The following is a 22514-nucleotide window of genomic DNA, read 5'->3' on the forward strand; positions in this document are numbered from 1 at the left end:
TTCATTCCAATGTAGTGTTCGTAAACTTGCCTCTGAACTTGTATTTCAGCTTCTTGATTATTGCGCCTGCCTTATCAAAACGCATCAAAGTCAGACCTTGTTCCGCTTTACACAGCATATAGCAGACCCCGCATATTTGTCCCTGGATGTCCTTTTCTCACTCATTTAAATGTCCCTAATTGTGGGAAGATACGTTGACTGGCTTCAACTTATACTAAAATGTATTTCAATGATACTCCCTATTCACAACGGTATCTTGTACCTTGATTGGAATAATTTTCCTAATGATATTAGATCCATTTCATTTTGATCCACTCATACTCACTCTTGGTCTATTGTTGGCTTTACTTACTTGCCACCTTGTGGTTGTATCGTTTTCAGTGTTTTCATTAATTCATGTATGTGGTTTGTTTTTGTTTGTTTGCAGTTGTAGTTTTAGTTTTTTTTGGGATTCTGTCACTCCTTTGCTGTATGTAGTGTTTTGATACACGTTGGCATCTCCTCGAAAACAAGACGGTATGTCTCAAGGACTTTACGTCATGTCAGTTTGGGCGTGGCTCCCCCCTTAACCTGCCACTTCAGGTGGCACCCGTGCACAAGAATGTAGTCCGGTCGCTTATCTGTCTCTGTCACATTCAGAAAAGGTTATGAATAGCTTTTTATAAATATATGGACTACATTTAGAAATCCAGCATGTTCTATATTTGTAAATACGTAATTCCTGTAGTTCTCCCGGAAGGCATCAGATGGAGCCAACAGTATGGCCTCAAACGCTAAAATGTGAAGGTGGAACAAAGACGGATTACTGGATGGCCGATACTTAACCATGTGTTGATGGACTGTGACCATGGCAACCTAGATTAGATTATCAAGATTAGAGCTAATGTCATGAGGCAGCAACCAGTCCTTTGCTGGGCAGTCAACCAGTCCTTTGTCCTCTCCACACTGTACAAATATGCAGTCCAACCTCTTACCCCGAGACACCTGCAGGTGAAAATAAGGACTCCCAAACCGATTGCGTTCCATCGAATTGTTGCGACATCATCAGCAGAATTGCAATTAAAATGTAACCCATCTTGCTGAGCAGCAAAGTTGTATTCTAACAATCCCCTCCAGCGAAAATACGGTCGGTCTGGACGCTAGAAGGGTTTATGTACAGCACCAGGTGTGACCCTAGTGCGTCCTTCCCAGTGCCCTCGGAAAGGATGAAACTACAATGAAACTGCTTATCTACGTCATCTGTGTGTGTGTGTGTGTGTGTGTGTGTGTGTGTGTGTGTGTGTGTGTGTGTGTGTGTGTGGGTGCGTGTGTGTGTGCGTGCGTGTGTGTTGAAACCAGGCTTTAGTTAAAAAAAAGCGATGTTTTGTGTTGACCTTTCTGGCAAGTTAAGCATTTGACATTGCTCTATATTGACTCAATGACCACAACGAGTGATACTTATCAAGGCTTTATATACTCTGAGCATGGAGAAAACAATGTGACTTAAAATGAAAATGGGAGCGTGGGGGTGTCTATGCATGCACATCCGCCTCATGTAGGGACGCGAACACAGAACGTCAGAGGCGGCGGGAAGAGATTACCCCGGCCTAAAGAGAGAGAGCGTGGCCTGAGTCAGGGCTTCCAGGGTGTTATGTAATATTGTGTGAAAGAAGGTCCGCTTACCTGTCTTCCCCTCCTCTTCCCCCTCCGCCCTCCTTATCCCATCTTCACACTCTCTCCGTATATTCGACGCCGGGCTCACAGACAACCAAGCGACCTACGACCGACTTCGCTGCAACCTTTTTGTTTTTATCTGGGGTGGCGTTCGGTGATGAGCTACGTCCGTGGCGCAGATCTACGCATGCATGGAGCGTCCGTGTGAGTGGCATGACCAAGAAAGGAAATCCTGAGGAAGAGGAAATAATGCGCCCCTGGTTGACTAGCTCCAAAATGGGTTGGCTTGGACAAAAAATTATATCTAGCTAATTATTTCCTCGTATTTTTCTCCCTGCTCAGGCGGGGACGGCGGAATCCAGAGACCCCATGTGTGGGTGGGCAGAGGTGAGGCTTGTATCACATCTCTATTGACACCTCCGCAAATTCAGTATGAAGCTCGGAGGAAGAGACAGAAAGGAGTACAGAGCATGAAGAGCAGGGAAGACGAGGAGAGTGAGGCAGAAGGAGAGTGAGAAAGAGAGAGAGAGCAAGAGAGAGAGAGAGAGAGAGAGAGAGAGAGAGAGAGAGAGAGAGAGAGGTTTAAGCAGGTGGACGTCTGTAGAGCAGCGTTTAAAAATAATTAGGCGACAAAATCCACGGGAACTTGCTTTGGAACACACCGTGAGCGCTTTTGGTTTGTGGGAAAAACTGAGAGGACTCGGTACACTCACGGGGATGCAGCAGATAGGCTTTTTCTTCCTGCTCTTTTCTTCTTGAGGATTACAAAAAGAGTGTCCGTCTGTAGGGGACACCTGCTCTAAATGGGAAAATGACGCCACGTCCGCAGAGCCAATAGTTCAAACAAGCGTCCACTTCAGGTTTGTTATAAATCACCAAGTCATTTTGGTATGCCTCAATGGTCTGTGAATGTGTGTGTGTGTGTGGCCATGTGTGTGTGTGTGTGCCCGTGTGTGTGTGTGCCCCTGTGTGTGTGTGCCCCCGTGTGTGTGTGTGTGTGTGTGTGTGTGTGTGTGTGTGTGTGTGTGTGTGTGTGTGTGTGTGTGTGTGTATTGCAACTCGACTCATGAAAGCCTGTGTTCAATGTAGCCTGCCCACGCTGCTCCACATCCCCATGGAAACCAGTACCCTGTGCTAAAATGAGTTCTGTGCTGAGCTCTCTAAGTGTGTGTGCGCGTGTGTCTGTGTGTGTGTGTGTGTGTGTGTGTGTGTGTGTGTGTGTGTGTGTGTGTGTGTGTGTGTGTGTGGTTTTGCTTACAACTGGTAATGATGTAATTGACCACCCTATTGTTACAAATCCCTTCCTGCTCTCTGTTAATGTAACTATGGATGTTTCAAACCTCATCCTCCCCTTCCCTTTCAGAACTGTTTCTCCTTGTGCTTTGTCCTTGTGTCGTCCTTTCTCTCCATAACTCTGTTCTCCATCTTGCTGTCTCTCCAGAATGGCCCTCAGCGCTCTCGTTGTCTGCCTCCTCTTCCTGGTCGGCTGTGGCTCATCACACCCCTCCCCTCCTCCACGGGGTTGTGGTGTGGACGTTGACCCCCCGTACAGAGTGCTCTGTGACCTGGAGTCTGTGTGGGGTGTAGTCCTGGAGGCCGTGGCCTGTGGTGGGGCGCTGGCCTCCCTGGTCCTCTTCGTGGTCCTTTTAGCCAAGCTGCGATACATTTCCGACCCGGCCAGACGCTCCGGCGTGGGGCCTTTGCTTCTGCTCCTGGCCACCCTCCTGGCACTGTTCTCCCTCTCCCTGGCCTACCTGGTGGGGAAAAACCAGGCCATTTGTGTGGTCCGTAGGGCCCTCTGGGGGCCTCTCTTTGCCCTCTGCTTCTCAAGTTTGCTTGTCCAAGGTGTGAGACTAAGGAAGTTGGTAGCTGGCAAGAGCAGCCCAGTAGGTGGCGCCCTGGCTGCGCTTGGTGTGGCCCTGGCCCTGGTGCAGGGCATCATCTCTGCAGAATGGGTGCTGCTGACTGTCGTCAGAGAGGGCCATCCAGCCTGTGACTACCCCCCATTAGACTTTGCTCTGACATGCACCTATACGTTGGGGCTGCTCCTCATCGCCATGGGGCTGTCCCTGGGGGTGGTGCTGTGTGGAGGAGAGATGGAGGCAAGTGAAAGAGACGAGGATGGAGATGGAGGCGATGAAAAACTCAGATGGAGGTGTAACGGTGTCTGGCTTTTCCTGTCCTGTCTGGCGTCCGCGTTGCTTTGGGTTGCCTGGTTGGGATTCTATCTCTATGGCAACCAGGCTCTCAGGGTAAAGGGTAAAGGGGAACGATCTGGGACTGGGGGGAAGAAAGGCTCGAGGGCATGGGACGAGCCAGCACTGGCAGTGGCGCTGGTCACACAGGGATGGATCCTCCTGATATTCCATGCCATCCCAGAAGCACACCTGTGTCTGCGCAAAGCTCTGTCATCTTCTTCACAGGACTACTTTGACACCAGCCAGCCTCCTCCTCCTCCACCCTTTGGAGAGGAGCCGCCGACCCGCCCTCACCGACCGTTTGCGGAAAATCAGGCCTTTTCTATGGATGAGCAAAGTGCAAGTACGTTATGTGCTTGTATATGTGTATGTGTATGTGTATGAATATGTATATGCATATGTATATGTATATATGTATGTGTATGTGTATGTGTATGCGTATGTGTATGCGTATGCGTATGTGTATGTGTATGTGTGCATCGATATCTGTACATTTATTTGATAACTGTTAAAGAGGTACTGAGTACATGCTTTTTGAGCTGTAAACTGAAATTTATGACTGTTTTCAATTGAAACACACCGATCCCGGTTGTTTCATTACAAATATAATCAAATCAGCATTACAGATAGTATGTGTGACTTAGCGCCAACTACTGGTGAAGCCAGTACAGAGCGTGCAGGGAGGATTTTAATTTATTTTAATGGCCCTCTACATCACAATCTTTTAATAAAAAGTAGGGTCGCCAGACCCACAACAACCGCCCTGCTCAGACTGTGCGGGGACTGTGAAACCGTGGACATTTTCAAACATAACAGCTGTATGTTTTATTTCAGCGCTGCGTGGCGGGACATACCACAGCACTCAAGGAAGCATCCGCCCTGGCATTCCTTTCCGAGGTCACGTGTACCAGCCCACTGAGATGGCCCTGGTCATGAACGGAGGAGCGGTAAGGGACACTCTCTTGGTCTGACGCGTCCAGGCCGACACTCAACTCAACTCAAAAGTGACAACGTGTTGTTGTTGTTTTTTTCCTTCTTTATCTTCTTTGACGCCTTTAGATTCCCACAGCCCCAATAAACTACACGGGCCGGCAGCTGTGGTGAGAGGGGATACGGCCAGGACACCTGAAGGGAATGGGTTCCAACACCAAAAGTCCAAGAAAATGTCCCACTGTCTGCGAGGTAGAATGTATAAATAGTACGACGTGAACTATGAAGCTGCTTTCGGATTTGTCTGAAAGAAAACTCTTCAAGATGCATTATGTTTACTGAAACCTACATCACATGTTGTAAACCTAGGGTCGTCATTTCTTAAAAATCATATTATATTCATCAGATGATTGGACCAAACTTTTAAGTACCATTATAGTTGTAATTGAAAGTGCAATTGAAGGTAAAATGGTTTACCAAATGAAAACGGGCCGAGCGGATATATTTTTCACCGGCATGCTTTTTCCAAAATTCTTTCATCCACTGAGGATGTGCTGCTGGTGTAGTTTTATAATCCTGTTGCGGTCCTATGAGAGGCAGTGTGAGTAAAAGGCTCAAAATGAGTGCTACTGCCTGCTGACCAGCAATCATTTGATATCCGTGTGCGGTGGAAGTCAATGCGGTCGTTATAATCTTCATAGCTTTGCCTTACAGTTGTCTCTCATCTTGGATTCCGTTTTAGAGGCTGACCTTCAGACAGCGATAGAAAACAGACCCGGGCCCACTCTGCGTCATGCGTCTCACTTCACTTTTTAATCTTTTCCTTTAGCTCTGCCTTACATGGAATCGAAAAATCCTGGATTTCATCCACGTTGTGTCTAAAAACGCGGAGGTTCGAGGGTGATCAGGGATGACGGCTGTAGATTTTGTTAAATGTTCAGATATTTCATATTTGAAGACAATTATATTATAATAATAATTGTAGAATAATATATAATAGCCATTTGGTGTGGTAATAAATATATTTCAGTCAATCTTGGAGTTCGGATTTTGCACTTTACTACTTATTATCTCTCGTTCCAGTTTGGATGTAACTGCATGTACAAGTACACTTGACTTGTTTGTATTCTGCCACTATGAAATACTGTATCCTCAGTTGTTCTCTCATCAGTTTACATTACAATATTAGTTATTATACAATTATTATAACACCTTTGTTATATATTTTTCAATGCACTTCAGTTTCAGACTGATCAGTCATATTTGTTTAGCATGTTACACAACATAATTGTATATTGCATATATTGCATTTTATAAAGAATTGTATTCAATTTGAAATGATTGTATTATAATATTGTAACAATTTCAAGACTTTCACTGATAATAACTTAAAGGTGCAGAGTGTAGCAGTTATGGAAAGGACTTGGCAGGCTGCGATCTGCCACCTCACCGCTAGATGCCACAAAATTCTGCAAACTGCACCTTTAATAATTCAAGATTCAAGAGGGTTTATTGTCATTTCAGCCATTTACATAGTACACAGTGCAATGATATATAATATATATTAAAAAAAATTATATATAATAATAAAATAAGTATAACTATTAATATTAATAATTGATGATTGTAAATTGAAAATTGTTCACTCTCTGTAAGTAAATCGTTTTAGTTTTAAATTAATACAATCTTGACAACATAGAGAGTAGGCCTAATCCATAATAATTGTACTTGGATGAATGAAGCTTTTTTTTTGCATTGACTGCCGTTTGGCCTCAAGTCTGTGTTTAAGTTTTGATGTTGGTAATGACTGATTTCACGAAAAGTTTGTGAACCTCTGAATTTAATGAAGTACTTACCAATGCTGTAATCTATTCATAACCGTACGATGAGAGATGCCATTCAAAATCTCACGTGCGCAAGTATTTAACACCAGGGCGTCAGAATAGACTAATAGATAGAAACATGAAGGTTCTGATCATTTCTGTTCTCTATAAACCCAAATAAGAGGCTGGTATGAGTGTTTTTGTTTAACATGATAAAGTCATGACAAAATGGTGATTAAATTCTAGGCATTCTTTTCATGGCGATACAACCATAGAGGTGTTATTGCAGTAACTGTCACGTGACATGTAATGTGACATAAAATGTGACGGCACAGAGTGGAAACTAGATTTTTCTCTTTTAAACGTGTTGGTCAGATGTGTCAGTGAAGTGAATTGGCCACAGCCTGTTAACCCGCAGTATGTCCTTCTCTTTCCTTCGACTGGGACATGCACAGTCAACTACTACTTAGTCCCTGTTGAGATTTGGTATGATGTCATTTTGAAACAATAAAAAAAGATGTTGTCCGATAGCCATGTTTGTGATTGAAACAGTCCATATGATGAAATATCATTAGCTATTCTTATTTTTATTCTTGTATACTAATAATAGGAATAATAAAAAAACAAACAAGTTAAGCTTGGTCCATATTTCACTGATCATTATAATTATTATTTTAATTAATACATTTTTATTTAATTTAATTCTTATTTATTATTATTATTATTATTATTATTATTATTATTGTTGTTGTTGTTGTTGTTTTTATTGTTATTATTTTGGTTATTATTATTATTTTTGTTGTTATTATTGTTATTTTGGTTATTATTATTATTATTGTTGTTGTTATTATTGCTATAATTATTATAATTACTATATTATTGTTCAAGATTCAAGATTCAAGATTCAAGAGGTTTATTTGTCACATACATATACATACTTTCATACATATATGCAGTGAAATGTAATGCAACGCACCCGGTGATAACACACAATATGTCCTAGGAAGTTATTATTATTATCATTATTATTATTATTATTATTATTATTGTAATTATTATTGTAATTATTATTGTAACTATGGTTATTATTTTTGCTATTATTATTATTATTATTATTATTATTATTATTATTATTATCATCATCATCATCATCATCGTTATTATTATTATTATTATTATCATCATCATCATCATCATCGTTATTATTATTATTATTATTATCATCATCATCATCATCATTATTATCATCATCATCATCGTTATTATTATCATCATCATCATCATCATCATTATTATTATTATTATTATTATTATTATTATTATTATTATTTAAAAAATAATTTAAACGATTGTAAAAAAAAACAACAGTACTCCAGGAAAGCTTCAAAGGGGCGGGGCTCCCGGAAGTGCGGCGGGATTACTTCCGTGTCAAGAACGTGAACGCGTCTCCACGTGAGTCTACCGAGTGAGTGAACAGCTCGGAGCTGGACCGGAGGCTTTGTCCTCGTTTAGAGGTGTCTGCGGCTCCCGCTTGGGCCGCTGCTCGACACCGTCGCCAGTCGTGTAGAAAACAATAGTCAATAAAAGATACGTCTCATTGCCCGCTGCGTTTAGTTTTCGATGTTGCCCACGTTGTCGCCGTGATGACAGCGGAGGACGCGGCTGTGGGTGACGTTCGCGCGAATTATTTCGGGTTCATCCCTCCGGTGACGATGCTTCGCGCTGTTCTTTATGTTTGATTCCAGACGGATTCTTTTTTTTTTTTTGTTGTTGTTGTTGTTTTTTGTTTTTTTGTTTCAGGGAAGCGTCACACGCCCGGTCCAGCGAACTTGTTGTTGACCAGGTAATCCGAGTTGAAGACCAGTTACAGAAAAAGTAAAATAAAGTCAGGTAGAGATCGGTGGCCGACGGGTCCGGTTTGGTTAAAATGGGGACAGAGAGGCAGAAAACCTTAAACACCACAACACGGGTGCTCTGCGTGGGTGCGCTCCCCTTCCATGTGAGGGAGACAATCTGCTGCACGGTCGTGTTTCAGAGGTGAAACATGAAGCAGCCGGGTCATCGGTGATTAAACAACACAAGGGTTGAGCCAGAATAGTGCAATGATAATGTGCAAATGACAACCAGGAGCGTAACCAAATCGAATTTACGCATATTAACAGACACGGAGAACTGCAGCGAGGTTAAATGATAGATTCATGCATCTGTCTGTGCAAGCAGTATCTTGTATCTATAATTTTAAAAAACGATTCGCGACGTTTTTTTGTCCTCCCTATGTCGATCAGGAGTCGTTCTGCTGCTTCCCTAAACAAAATATGTTGTTACTCCGCCCCCCTCCTCCCAGAGAGCAGAACTTTCCACCGCTGGGCGGCCGAGGCGAGAGCAGCACGGGGTGATGCCGGTTCCTCATGTGAAAAAGGCGGAGGATCGCCCTGCGATGGACGCCGTTGTTAACAAGAAGAAGGAGAAGAAAAGACGGGCTGCTGCCGCCGAGCAGGAACACGGTTCTGTGGACAACGGGAGCTCAGAGGCAGCGAGAAAAGGAAAGAAAAAGAAAGGCGAGAAGGAGAACGGGGCGAAAGGGTCCCCGAACGGACATGGACGCGAGGGGAAAAGCGTCGGCGGCGAGAAAACAGAGATTGTTGCCGACTCAGAGAACGGCGCCAAGGCGCCGGACGGAAACGAAAAGAGATCCGGCAAGAAGAAGAAACGACGGGCTGAGAAAGAGGCCCCGAGGACGCGGGGAGAAGACGCCGGAGAAGCCTCCCAACGCAAAGAGAAGAAGCGGAAAAGGATGAAGGATAAGTCTGTCCAGTCGGAGCCGCCGGAGGAACGGGTCGCGGTGAAAGACGAGAATGAAGGCGATGAGTTCTCAAAGAAACCCGGGAAAACGAAGACCAAAGCCTCGGCGTCGGACGCAGCGGCCTCTATTAAAGAAAAGGAAAAGAAGACCCCTAAATCGAGTGAGGTTCCGATGGACGTGTTGAAAAAGAAGAAGAAGAAAGACAAGTCAGAACGGGAAACTGTTACGAAGACAACGGGCGAGGAAGCAGAAGCGGTGGAGATCCATCCCAAAAAGAATAAGAAGAAGAGGAGGAAGAAGAAGAAGAAGAAGGAGGATGAGGAGGGGGGAGCTTTAGAACCAGACCAAGGGGGATTTGACGACGTAATCCTGTTGAAAATAAAAGAGAGAAAAATGAAACGTCAACGGCCCTGGAGCAGCGGCTGTGCTGCCGCGGCCAGCAAAGAAAAGAAGGCGCTGAAAAGAAAGGCTTCTCCGCCGCAGGAGGAGGTGAGCGCCGCACCGAAGAAGAAGAAGAAGAAGAAGAAGAAGAAGAAGGAGGATGAGGAGGGGGGAGCTTTAGAACCAGACCAAGGGGGATTTGACGACGTAATCCTGTTGAAAATAAAAGAGAGAAAAATGAAACGTCAACGGCCCAGGAGCAGCGGCTGTGCTGCCGCGGCCAGCAAAGAAAAGAAGGCGCTGAAAAGAAAGGCTTCTCCGCCGCGGGAGGAGGTGAGCGCCGCACTGAACTTGAACTTGGACAACAAGAAGAAGAAGAAGAAGAAGAAGAAGACGACCAGCTCGGAAGGAGGAGACGAGGAAGTGCTGCCTCAGCGGAGCGGATCCGAGGGTGCGGGGCAGGACCCGGGCGGGGTCGACTCCGGCAGCACCGAGATAACGGGCCGGGAGCGCTCCTCCGCGGGGAAAACCGCGGCGAAGAAGAGGAACGAAGCAACCGGCGGAGGTCGTGCAGAGAAGAAGCAAAAGAAGATCAAAGCGGAAGTGGATTCCTCCGAGGAACAGTCTTTGCCGGGGGTACGTGCGAGGGGTCTTGGGTCATCATGCGAGGGCCGTGTTTGTTTTATTTTATTTTTTTAAATTAATTTTTTGGGGGCTGTGGGACTAGTTGCCTTCTGCTGTGTTCCAGGCGAACGTGGTGTTCCTGTCGGAAAAGACTGGAAACATGGACGAGGTGACCATCGACCAGGTAGGACTCAAAGTCCTGTCTTCATTTGATGTCGTCCGTTGACCAATGAGACCCCAAGCTTTTACAACCGTGACCTCGTTGAATACTGTATAATGATGTCATGTATGTAATCTGCATCATACATAGTCTCTTGCACACCTTCTAGTGTTTCCCACACATGCAGTGAAATAATATATTATTACTATGTAAATGTGCATATTTACATAGTAATAATAATAATGGCTTGTTTTTACAAGGGACCCAAGGACGCTTTACACGTATGGAGAGAGACAAAACAAATTTCACAAGCGATATCTTCTTTATGTGTAAACAAATGTGTTTCCTTATGTAGCATTCCACCGTATTCTGGCTCCTACCTTTACAGCCATATTACCAATACTTGATCATCATATCCAATGCTTTGCAAATACTGATCTTTCTTTCCTTTTAAGTTGAATACATTTATTATGAAAACTGCAATCCAAGTGTAATTTGTGGTCGTGTGTGGAAATGTTCTTGGTCAATTCGATTATTTTCCATATTTATTCATCTGGTTCTCTTAAATAAAATATGAAAACAACGGATAGTAATTTAGAATAACTTATTATCTGTATTTTTTTTTGTTTTATTTCAGGAACGAAGGCTGGCTTTACAGATGGATATTGACAACGCATCTAATCCTCAACCACCGGCGAATAAAACCTCAGTCAGTGTTATATCAAACGATCTTCTTATTTTAACGGCTGTTTCGTTTTTCTGTTTGTTTTTTAGCTGCACACAGTTTCTAATGTACATATTTCATTATGCTCCCCAGAGTTTTGGTCAGTGGAGCACTGCGCAGTTCAACAGCTCTGAACAGCAGAACAAGTTCCTCCGCTTGATGGGCGGCTTGAAGAAGGGAGCGCCACCGGGTGGACCGAGCGCCCCGCGGGCCAACATGGCGCTGGGAGAGGAGCAGCAGCAGAGCCTGCAGCACGCGCTCCTGGGAGAGTTTGAGCGCGCCCAGACTCGACGAATGGACTTCGGCAACAGAGTGGCGGGGCTGGGTTTCGCCGCTCCGTCCAACAAGAAGTTCTTTATCGACGCCAGCGCACGTCGATCGATCTGCCTTGATGACTAAAGGGCCGGTTTTAAGATCTTGGATGGACATGTCTATGGCTGCTTGGGGTGTATATTCTTTTTTTTGTTTCTTCTCATGTTGTGGGAAGAGCCTATTTCTCTCCCATTTGTTTTTTTTCCACTTAGAAAATCATGGTTAAATATTTTACCTTCGTTTTACCAGGGGAAACCAATAGAGCAAAGCCTTTTTTTTTTTTTTTTTTTTTTATTTAAAATGGATATCCATAAAGAGATTTCTAATTTGTCACATTTTCTCAATGTTCCTAAGTCCACTCTGAGTACCGAACCAGGCCTGGGGAAAGTAAAATACAAAGGAAAAACAAACCAGTCCTGAAACAAACCTAGTCCTGACTGACAGTCTTTAATTGATGAAATCTTATTTTATTTGAAATGATTGGTGTCATATTGTTTTTGTGGTCCTTCCTGGGTTAAGGTCTGTAGACATTAAAGAAAATAACAGCTCATTACATGGGCATGCTTTAAAGCATATGCCTTTCAACTCGTACACACCACGTATGATTATTTTCAACATAGCTATAAATAAGGTCATCCATAAAGCTCAACTGATATTTTCCTATTAAATGCAAATAAAATGAAGTGAACATGATTCCACTTTGTGTGTATTGCGATAGAACCAATTTTTGACAAATTTAGTACTGTCTTAACCGTCGTACTATATATGATGGGGGAGGTTGTGGTTCAGTAACAACTGACGGCGCTAGTGATCTGATTGAGATCTCAAGGTTTTTGTTTGTGTTGATGCGCCAAACAGTCTGACGTGATATGGGACATTCAGGTATGAAGAACCACGTGTGTGCTTTGATAGCTTCTTTATTTCCTTTCTGCAAAAAGCTGCTTTTAAGTACGAAAAAGTAAAAAGGCAAAGCAAAAGCAGTTAAAAAAAAAAAAAATGGAAAGGTAAACGATGGTATGTCACGTCGGCAGAGAAAACCACTGGAGGAAAAGAAAGTCGGCATCATCGGTGTGGTTACAACTATTGAACGCAAGGCTCGATAAACATTCACATTTAGCACATTTAAAAATGGGATGCCGGCTGGCCTCCGTCACGTCATTATTCCCGCACCATCTCGGTCTAATCCCCCTAAAAAGGTCCATGTTCTGGAAACCTACACAACGTAATGCAGCTGCAAAATGAAAGTGTTGCTTGTTGCAATAATCTGCCCAGTTTTAATTTTGCAGGTTTCGTTTTTGCATCCCCGTGCTCGTGGCTCTCTCCTTCAAACTTATGTGGACAAAACGACAAAGTATGATATGGAGGTTTTGGTGTATTTTCAATTGGGATGGTAGACAATGCACTGGGTCTCAAAAAAAAAAAAAAAAAAGTTTGAATAATTAGCATGAAAATTAGAAACTGCTAACTACTTGGACATGGTCCCTTCTTTCACACTGACTCCCACAGTCAGTGTTTGAGGGGAAGCTGTGTGTTCCTGGTGAAGGAGGGCGGCGTTTTCGGGGCCCCCGCGCCCGCTGCCGTCCTCTCATGCCTGCAGATACTCCGGCTGCACCCGTGCCACCTTCCGGAACTCTTTGCCATGAGTCCGCGGGCACTGCATCTCGCACCAGCTGATGGGCACCATCTGGGCACCTGGAGCGATTTGGTGTCAAAGTACGATCACTTTCCAGTACAAAGGGGCTCCACCGCCATTAAAAGTCCAAGACGACAATTATGATTTTGGTGCATTACTGAATGTCAATGTGCGTTGATAAAACTACCCTGAAAATAAGTCGTACCGGCTCAGTCATTTTCCTAAACCCCTGAAAGTTGCAGCCTGAGTTAAGGCTCGCATTTCTTTCATTTAAACCTTATATTTTGATCGTTGGGACTCAGACAGTCTCTCAATTCTGTAACAATTTAAAAACACTGATGTTGGGAGGGTTGACTCCCAAAGATCGAAAAAATAAGCTTCGGGGTAAAAAAGAAATACCGGAATTGTCCTTTAAATGTGGTCAACATTGACTGGTTTAATCTTGCACTGGGCTCATTGTTTGATGTTGTGTTGTGATTTTCTTTGAAATGATAAACAAATGAACAAAAAAATAATAATAAAATAATAAGGAACAGTGGTACCTCGACCTACGACTGTAATTCCTTCTATAAGAACGGTCGTTTGTTAAAACAGTCGTATGACGAAGCAATTTTTCCCATATACACCACGCTCATATTTTTCTATGGTTTCCTTCTTAGTTTCAATGGGAATCATTGCCTTTTTCTTTTTCCCATCATCCTCCTTCTTAGGAGTCATCATGAAGGGTGAAAATAAACAAAATACACAGCACAAACACAGGCAATATGAAAATAATATCGATATGCCACGAACTATGTGCACACACGATGTAGGTCGCCCGTTGACTGACTGCTGACTGGCTGCCGACGCGCCAACTGCAAATGTCCACGGTCGTATCTTGTAGCAGTCGGTCGCAAGTCGATACAAATTTTCGCGACTATCGCTGCTCGTATCTTGGATTAGTCGTAAGTAGATGCAGTCGTAAGTCGAGGTACCACTGTATTAGTGGAGGTGAGCAGCACCGTACCTGCTTCACTGTGGGCCACCACCACTCCCAGCTCGTTCTCCGCCGTGGTCAACAGATAGTTGGACTGAACGTCACCCAGAGAGATCTGACACCGCAGTTGAAGGAGCAGCTCGTGACAAACAGCCGAGAAAGGTACAGAATCAGCCTCTCTGAATGCCCCCCCCGCCCCAGTGTCATTTCCAAACGAAAAGTGAAATAAACTTTTTAGCCAAACCCCTCTTTAAATGTATAATATAGTACAAACACTCTCTAATTTCATTATAGATTTTATAAATGTATATTCATCTGTTTATTTACTGTTTGACCCGTGAGCGGACCAAGGATACAACTTTCGCCAGAACAATGTCGCCCGGTCTGAAGCTTTTGTACGTCTCCACCTGAAACAATAAACAAAAAAAGGCGATGAAGAACCCCCAAAGCAGCGAGCGGCACCCCGACTTCAGACTCAAGAAAAGCGAAAAACAAGCAGACAATACTGCTAATTTTTAAACAGAGGGATTAAAAAAACAAAAACAAAAAAACAAAACCCACCTTGTCTTTTTCTGTGGCCCGCACGTCTTCTTTCCTGTAGAATTTGGAGACAGTAACTTATTTTAAGAAGGAAACGGACTGATCGGGCCGCTGGGGCGTGGCCCTCCTGGTGGAACCGCTCTCAGGCTGCTGCGTTTACCTGATGGTTCCTCTGAAGCGGTCCTTCAGCGGCGTCGACCCCACGTAGAGGATGTGGACCTTGGCAAAGCGGGGGTTAATACTCATCACCTGCGCAGGACGGAGAGCGGCAACAGTCAACAACCCCCACAGCAGAAGAGAACGCGGAACTGGGGTGTTGCTGCAGGGAAGCGTGAAAAGAGCAAACGTGACCCACACCTTACAGGTGACTATGGCTCCAACGTCTGGCAGCAGCTGCGTCTCCGTTTCCCTCACCACCGAGATCATAGGTAACTATGGAGGGAGGGCACACACACACACACACACACACACAATCAGCCCGACGGAGAGACCTGTTCCACACAGTCGGGCACTTTCTTTTTTCGACTCCGGCGCTGAGCAATCAGCTGGGCTTGGGCCACCCCCCCACCCTGCAGTTGCGCAAACACAAATATTCCCTGGCATTCCAACGACGGCTGATCGCCAGTAAGCGCTCTCCACGTGACAACCCCCCCGCCCCCTTCTCGGGTACCTCCTCTCCCTCGTTCCTCCTCATCACGTAGCCCGCTAGTGAGGAGTAGATGTGGCCATGTCGGAGGTACACGCCCGTGCCCGGTATGCAGTCGGCTGTGCTGCATAGCTTGTCTCCTGCAAAATATTAGAGGAGAAATAAATAAACAAACAGATTCAGGCCATCCCACTGGTACATACATAACCTGCTGCACAAATTCATACAGGGGTGCATTTTTTGCCATCATTGTTTTGTTCGCCGTATATTTCCGTCGTATATATATTTTTTCACGTTTAGATTATCATTGCCTTACCTTTGTTTTGGACAGTTGCCCCTTTAATCGTTTCACTTCGGAATCTGGTCTGTGACGGACGCACGATGACACATCACGTGTCATAATCCGCAGACCCACAACTACGTACTCGGCTGTTCCAACGCCGGGGCGTGAACGATTACAATTCTTTCTTAAATCGGGCATCACAGCATCCGCAACACGAGCAGACCGCGGTTCCACGCTGCACCGAGAGCGCGACCGAACTGTCGAGAAATGCGTGGAGCCCGGGGCGACGGGGCGGGGCGCGTCAACAACTCGCGGACTCTCCCGAACCCCCGACTTTTTCCACGTTGATCCACGAAAGCGCGAACGACTACCTGCGCCGCTCCGACCCCCCCCGTTTAGCGGATCGGAGAGAAACGAAATTTGCGAAAGCGCCAATAGAGAACCGAGGGGCTGCGACACGCGCGGCGCTGGAGCCCGGGGAGCTGGGACGCGCATGGGGCGGCTTAACGTGACGCGGCCGCGGGCCCCGGAGCCGAAGCGAAGCGAGCCGAGCGTTCGGGGCGGAGCACGCTGACGCCGTCAAAGAAACGCGAACGTCTTCCACGTCGTCGACATTTTTAAACCCGCGACTCGCCAGAGAGAAACAGAGAAACAGACACAAACACACACACACACACACACACACACACGCCGCTACTGACCTGGAACACACAGCCTCATGGGCGACATGTTTGGAAAAGAAGAGCAGGAAGCCGATTGGCTGCGTAGACGACGCCGCCGTGGCCTCTGATTGGTCGAGCGGGTTTCGGGACGGACGCGTCGCGCCGCCATGTTTGTTGAGGCAACGTGGGTGGCTCGGTCATGGCATTACAGCTCGGCACCCATGGAAGGTGCACACATTCTGGATGCGTGCATCTATGAAAGACTCATCTGTTATTAAGTCACAGCCCATTATTCAGTCGGCAAACCTGGGACAAGTTCCTATTTTTCAATTGTGAATTGTTGATGGAGGTGTGTACCGCTGCACCGTATGTGTGCATCTATAAGCAGGCTCCACAGGTACAGCTGTGCAGGGCAGCTCTCAGTTACACTGCTCCATCATCTTGAAATGAAAAACAACAGGAAATAAAACATAGTGTTCTAAGTCTTGGGTGTATCGGTTCAATTTCAGTTCATGGGTGTTTCAGTGTCGGTTTTTGTGTGCTGCCTTTCTCGGGTTGGTACGGTCCCCTTGAAAGGAGTTTCAAGCTCAGTGAGGATACAATAAAGGTTGACTAAAATAAACCCCACGAGAAAAAAAAAAAATTAAGTAACTGCACAGACAATTGTGAATGGAATCGTGTCAAAGCTTTCTTAGATGACACATAAGTACAACAAATCCACAGAGGGATGATGTAAATTAGAGTAATGTAATAATACTGTAATAATACTACTCTCATTGCTCTACATCATTTTAGGAACGACTCAATGCAACATTGTTGAGAATGGTTATATACATAAAGTTATATATACACACACAGACATGTCCACAGACATAAGACACTGGTAAGTCACACAATGGCTCATGACATTTATTATTTTTCACAGAACGCCACAGCAAAATAAGCAGTGCAGAGCACATCAACTCGCCCTTGTAACAATAAGGTGCTACCTTGGTTCTACTGCGCCCACTAAGCTTTTTCCTACCAAGGTTAATAACACAGTATGGGGGTGACTTATGGTGTTAGTCTATAAATCACTTAAGTGTGTTATTTTTAACAGAGGAACAACACAGCAGGATTAACAGTGCTTTTTCTTTTACATATAATGTAAAGCTATTTCGCTTGTCTCTAATCAATTATATTCATCTGGATAGGAATGGGCACAGGGTAAGGTTAATCTTCTGGTCCCTAGATTACATTTTAGTGCTTTTGCTATGGCCCATGCTAGAGATAATACTCATGGCTTATACTCTTATTTACTTAACTATATTTCATTCAGTGCATTGTTAAAACAGAAATGTGTGGACCAACAAAATGGTAGATTTGATTTGACTGGGTGTGCATGTACAGTGTATGCCTTGTGAGAAAACTGGGTGTGCACAAGGTTTCGGGGGAACATTGTGTGTACAATACGTATGGGACAATACATCAACAACCTTGCTTTTATCTGATAGCTGAACAATTGATCTATAATCATTTATCTCTTAGCAGAAATCTTTCTTGCGCAGCAGGGGGCAATCTGCCTATTTTTTGGCTTTGCCCTGAGCAGCAACGGCCTCCATGGCCTTCCTGACAGTCTCCTCATCTCCAAGGAACTGCATGGGTCCCACTGGTTTCAGGTTTTTGTCCAGCTCATACATGATGGGGATCCCCGTGGGCAGGTTGAGCTCCATGATGGCCTCCTCTGACATACCTATGCAAAGAGATACAAAGAGCTTGAAAACATGTGTTTCCGTCGTATATCTTTCGATTTAAGATGCATACATTTATAAGCAATATCCATCCTAATTACCATGTTTTTGACTGCTGGTATAACCGTAAGCAACTTTTCTTGCGATTATTATAGTACTGTATTCTACTTTTAACTACAGTTGCTGCTGTATGCCACCTTTATTAGTAATGCTAAAATACCGTAACTTATACTTACCATCGACTAACTGCCACTTGCCCATATTGGGTTCACTTAACTGTGTATATGGTTAGATGTGTACATATTTATAACTCATCTAATTTTAATTTGTATCTTTTTTTTTTAATTTTTTTAATTTTTATAACCGCACTGATTTTTACTGTTGCGTTTCCGTCTGGGGATTCATAAAGTGTTATCCTATCTGATCTCTTGTTCCATTTGTAAATCTACAACCCCTTCCTACCCATCTACCATCTCTCCCACTCTCTATCCTTGTACCGTACCCTCAAGGTGCTTGACGATGCCGCGGAGACTGTTGCCATGGGCGGCGATCAGAACCCTCTTGCCCTCTTTGATCATGGGGACAATCTCCTCGTTCCAATAGGGCAGAGCCCGGGCGATGGTATCCTTAAGACTCTCACAACTGGGAAGCTGGTCCTCCGTCAGATCCGCATAGCGACGATCCTAAAGCGAGACGGTCGGACAATGTTTAACATTGCAGTGAGACAGAATAATGTGTGCGTCAGAGAAGGTGAGGGATAGAAAGGGGTTGGAAAAAGGTGCACACTTTGGTTTCACCTTGCTAATGTTGGTGTAGAAGTCGTGCTCCTCGTCCATGACCGGAGGGGGAGTGTCAAAGGATCGCCTCCAGATTTTCACTTGGGCTTCCCCGTGCTTGGCCGCCGTCTCTGCCTTGTTGAGGCCGGTCAGGCCGCCGTAATGGCGCTCGTTGAGGCGCCAGGTCCTGTGGACAGGCAGCCACATCTGATCTATGCTCTCCAGGACGAGCCACAGCGTCCGGACGGCTCGCTTCAAGACTGATGTGTAGCACACATCAAATTCATAGCCAGCATCTGTAGTGGGGCAGGGACATTAAGGCACAAGAATTATACAATAAGAGAAATTATGTGTAAAAGTGCGTAATATGGTTGAATTGGGTTGCATTTTATTGTTCAAGGTCATGAAAAAAAAAAAAAAAAAAAAAAGATCTGCCTAATTAAGTCTACTCTGCATGCTCCTCCTCTAACAGAGCTCATACTTCAAAGTTTGTAAAGCCAGTGAAATAGGAGCTCTGTCGTTTTGGCACAGTGAGTTCTGTAGTGTGGTCCTGCACAGACTTGTCAAAAGACGAGCGCCGTGACTGGCTTTCAAAGGGGTGTGTGTACCTGGTGTATTAGTTCAACCTGCCGTTGAGTTTGATTTGCGGGCCAAGAATAACCAATAAGAGTGCATGCGTGCTCAATAGAATGAATGAATGAATGAAAACCTTCATATACCCTCTACATAACCCTTTAAATTCCAGAATCGTGAATAGTACAATTCAACAATGCAAACACCAACTATCTATATTGATAAGGAGAGCAGGTTTACTTGCCGCTGACGCATTGTCTCTATTGTTTAAATAGTTTCTAAGGCTCTGTTACTGAATAGGTCAATGTGTGATTTAACTATTGTTCCGAAACAGTCACCCCAACCTTCCAGTGCGCAATTAACATTACTCAAGACATTTATTGGGCAAAATATGATGTTGAAAGAACATGAATGTACGGTGGCCCTAAGAGCTCAATGCACTGCAACTTAAGAAAGCACATGCAAACAGACATAACACAAGCAAAATACTAAAAACACATCCGCATTAATAGTAAACACAAACGTAAAACTACATTACGGAAGTGACACCGGGTGCACTGATAAATCTGCAATAAAATATATTAAACTAAATGATTTTGTGTCTGTAATTATATAAAAGAATTCAGACAAGTTACATCCTGGAGCCGCGACTATCACAGAGCAATCGTGCCATGTCAGACCACCATGTCCAAATCCTCAGTCTGCTTCCGCCATGCAATTAATAAAAAGAAAAAAAACAACAAAAAAAAAAACCTTTATATCCCACAGTTCTTATTTAAGCGATTGCGATATTACAGAGAAAACAGCTCTTACCGGCTCTGTGATAGTGTGGTAAAGTTAGCCAACGAGTCAAATCTTTTGGGTGAAAAGGGGGATTCACTCACTGCTCGCAACTGTCTAAGGGCTCAACTGCACAGGCTGATGAACGGATGGTTCTGGGATTCAGTTCAGCTGGTTCACCCAAAAGATTTGAACCGTTCGTGAACTTCACCACGCTATCATGGAGCCGATAGAAGCTGTTTTCTCTGGAACATTGCATTTAAATAAAAACTGTGGATTCATATAAAAAAATTTTTTTTTTCCTATTTATCAATTGCATGGAGGAAGTAGATGGAGGATTTGGACACGGTGGTCTCGCGTGGCACGATTGCGCTGTGATAGTTGAGGATCCACGTTGTTACTTGTATACATTTTTATATATAAATAGACACAAAATAATTTAGTTTTATATATTTTATCGAAGATAAATCAGTGCATCCGGTGTGACTCACTTCCGTAATCGTGTGGTTCACTTCCATAATGTGGTTTTGCAGTTGTGTTTTCTGTTTTTTGTCTATTTGCATGCGTTTTCTTAATTTGCAGTGTGTTCAGCTCTAAGGGCCACCGTGTGAATGTCTTGTCCAGAGACTACTAACAGCACTCTTCATTAACACGATGCATTCATTTTGTTTTGATGAGGCCTTCTGGTATCCATTTTATTTAAAGCAAGAGCGTGAGACACCAGATGCCACTAGATTTGTTGGCTACAAATACAACCACATACAGTGTCGTGGTAAAAAGTCAAATAATCACAGCTATTGTCCAAATCAGGTTTCGACATTCCTGAATGCAACAATTGATCAACATGTTTGACCTGTATTTATAAACAGCCAATAGTGGCTGAAATCTGTCATCTATTGTATTTTACTTTAGGCAGGAAGATACTTAATTTTAGAATGCCAGTCCATTTGAAGGGTATGTTTATCAAATTATCATTACTCTATTTTACATAAACTAGCTACACTTGTTGAAAAAGATAATGTGCTAGTATTTGCATCTATTTTATTTTATTGAAATATTTTCATTCGAGGACCAATTACTATTGCATAAACTGAAAAAGGGGAAAAGGAGAGCAATTCAGATAAAAGCAATGTCAAGATGAGACGGAAAGGAGCTTAATATATGGATTTCACTTATAAACAAGGGATGTGTGTTGCATAACAGAGCTCAATTAAGCTCAAATGTTGGAGGTAGTGTGCCAACAGAAATCAAACTTTTCTATTTCTCGACAGCTCGTTATGTGTGTTTGTTTATACGAAATCCAGCTTCAGGACTGTGTAGTGCGTGAGATCATAAACATTACGGTTGTTTATGACCGTGGGAGCATCCAGGGCCATCAACACATCATGTGCTTTATATACTTTATTTTACAGAAGCTTAAGCCTTTTGCCATGTTTTATAGTGGTGTTGTGTTGCCATTTAAATTACCTGCTGATGGGACGATGTAAATAAATAGGATGATCGCAAAGCCCGGTCTGTTGTTGGTTAAATAGATCTCAACTTGATGTTTGAGGGCAGATAGAGGGCAAAGCCTCAAGCCATATTAAGTAACATCAAGCATCCTCTACACAATGTCCTAGCTAAACAAAAGAGCTTCCTGGGTAATAGATCTATTACCCCGGAAAGGTTTGGACAAATACTCCTTCCTGCCGCTATTTTAGTTCAAAATGCCCAGTCATATGAGATGAGTTAAAGAGAAATATCTGTGAGATAAAAACAACCAAACAAAAAAACAACTAAATGATGACACTTGGTAATCGTCAGCTTTAGCATCGAGTGTCGCAGCGGCCCAACTACCTGTCTCCCCGTTGCATAACCGTGCCGCGCTCATTTCAAGCGGCTTTATTAAGAAAATCGTCTCTTTGGTTAAAATTGTATTTATTTTTTGACCGAGCTCACCTTTTAAAGCCTGCCCTCCTCGCTTGGCCTCCCTCTCCCCGGTGTCACTGAGGTCGGCGTCGAACCACCCGCAGAAGCGGTTCTCCTGGTTCCAGCAGCTCTCGCCGTGGCGGATCAGCACCAGCTTGTACGCGGCCATCCTGACACTAGCTCGACCGTGCGGCGGGAATGTCCGCGGGCGTGTTTTTCCTCCACCGGGGCCCGGCAGACGGACACAGAGCGGCCGGCGAAGCGTTCTCGGTTTTTCGGGAGCGCGGCGACGCGGCCGGAGGCGGCGGCTTTATAGACGGTTCCGCCCTGCCGCTCCGACCAATCACAAGCCGGGGAGGCCGGGGGCGGGAGCGCGGCCTTGTGGGTCGGGTGCCCGAT

At 44.3% G+C, this 22514-nt stretch overlaps 4 protein-coding genes across 5 annotated transcripts; 2 read left to right on the forward strand and 2 right to left on the reverse strand.

The window, feature by feature from the left end:
* Positions 1-3095: 3095 nt before the first annotated feature.
* Positions 3096-4955, forward strand: gprc5bb (G protein-coupled receptor, class C, group 5, member Bb; the record flags this gene model as incomplete). The annotated part of the gene is made up of 3 exons (XM_079999297.1): positions 3096-4194; positions 4686-4798; positions 4911-4955. The coding sequence occupies 3 exons, from the start codon at positions 3096-3098 to the stop codon at positions 4953-4955; spliced, it is 1257 nt and encodes a 418-aa protein (XP_079855423.1).
* Positions 4956-8034: 3079 nt separating this feature from the next.
* Positions 8035-11707, forward strand: knop1 (lysine-rich nucleolar protein 1). Of its 2 annotated transcripts, none has more exons than XM_079998669.1 (5): positions 8035-8069; positions 8949-10424; positions 10537-10596; positions 11210-11281; positions 11390-11707. In XM_079998669.1, the coding sequence occupies exons 2-5, from the start codon at positions 9000-9002 to the stop codon at positions 11693-11695; spliced, it is 1863 nt and encodes a 620-aa protein (XP_079854795.1). In that variant the 5' UTR covers positions 8035-8069; positions 8949-8999; the 3' UTR covers positions 11696-11707. The 2 variants fall into 2 exon arrangements, with proteins under 2 accessions (XP_079854795.1, XP_079854794.1); XM_079998668.1 differs by lacking the exon at positions 8035-8069 and adding an exon at positions 8113-8447.
* Positions 11708-13163: 1456 nt separating this feature from the next.
* Positions 13164-16608, reverse strand: exosc1 (exosome component 1). Its single transcript, XM_079998670.1, has 8 exons — positions 16388-16608; positions 15428-15543; positions 15115-15189; positions 14918-15006; positions 14779-14812; positions 14574-14624; positions 14248-14332; positions 13164-13300 (listed from the first exon to the last, which is right to left on the reverse strand). The coding sequence occupies exons 1-8, from the start codon at positions 16515-16517 to the stop codon at positions 13194-13196; spliced, it is 687 nt and encodes a 228-aa protein (XP_079854796.1). The 5' UTR covers positions 16518-16608; the 3' UTR covers positions 13164-13193.
* Positions 16609-17243: 635 nt separating this feature from the next.
* On the reverse strand, positions 17244-22416 carry pgam1b (phosphoglycerate mutase 1b). Its single transcript, XM_079998486.1, has 4 exons — positions 22146-22416; positions 18876-19150; positions 18581-18761; positions 17244-18080 (listed from the first exon to the last, which is right to left on the reverse strand). The coding sequence occupies exons 1-4, from the start codon at positions 22282-22284 to the stop codon at positions 17911-17913; spliced, it is 765 nt and encodes a 254-aa protein (XP_079854612.1). The 5' UTR covers positions 22285-22416; the 3' UTR covers positions 17244-17910.
* Between the last annotated feature and the right edge of the window lie 98 nt (positions 22417-22514).

The sequence above is a fragment of the Zeus faber genome (assembly GCF_960531495.2).
Source record: "Zeus faber genome assembly, chromosome: 4".
NCBI classification, from domain to species: domain Eukaryota; kingdom Metazoa; phylum Chordata; class Actinopteri; order Zeiformes; family Zeidae; genus Zeus; species Zeus faber.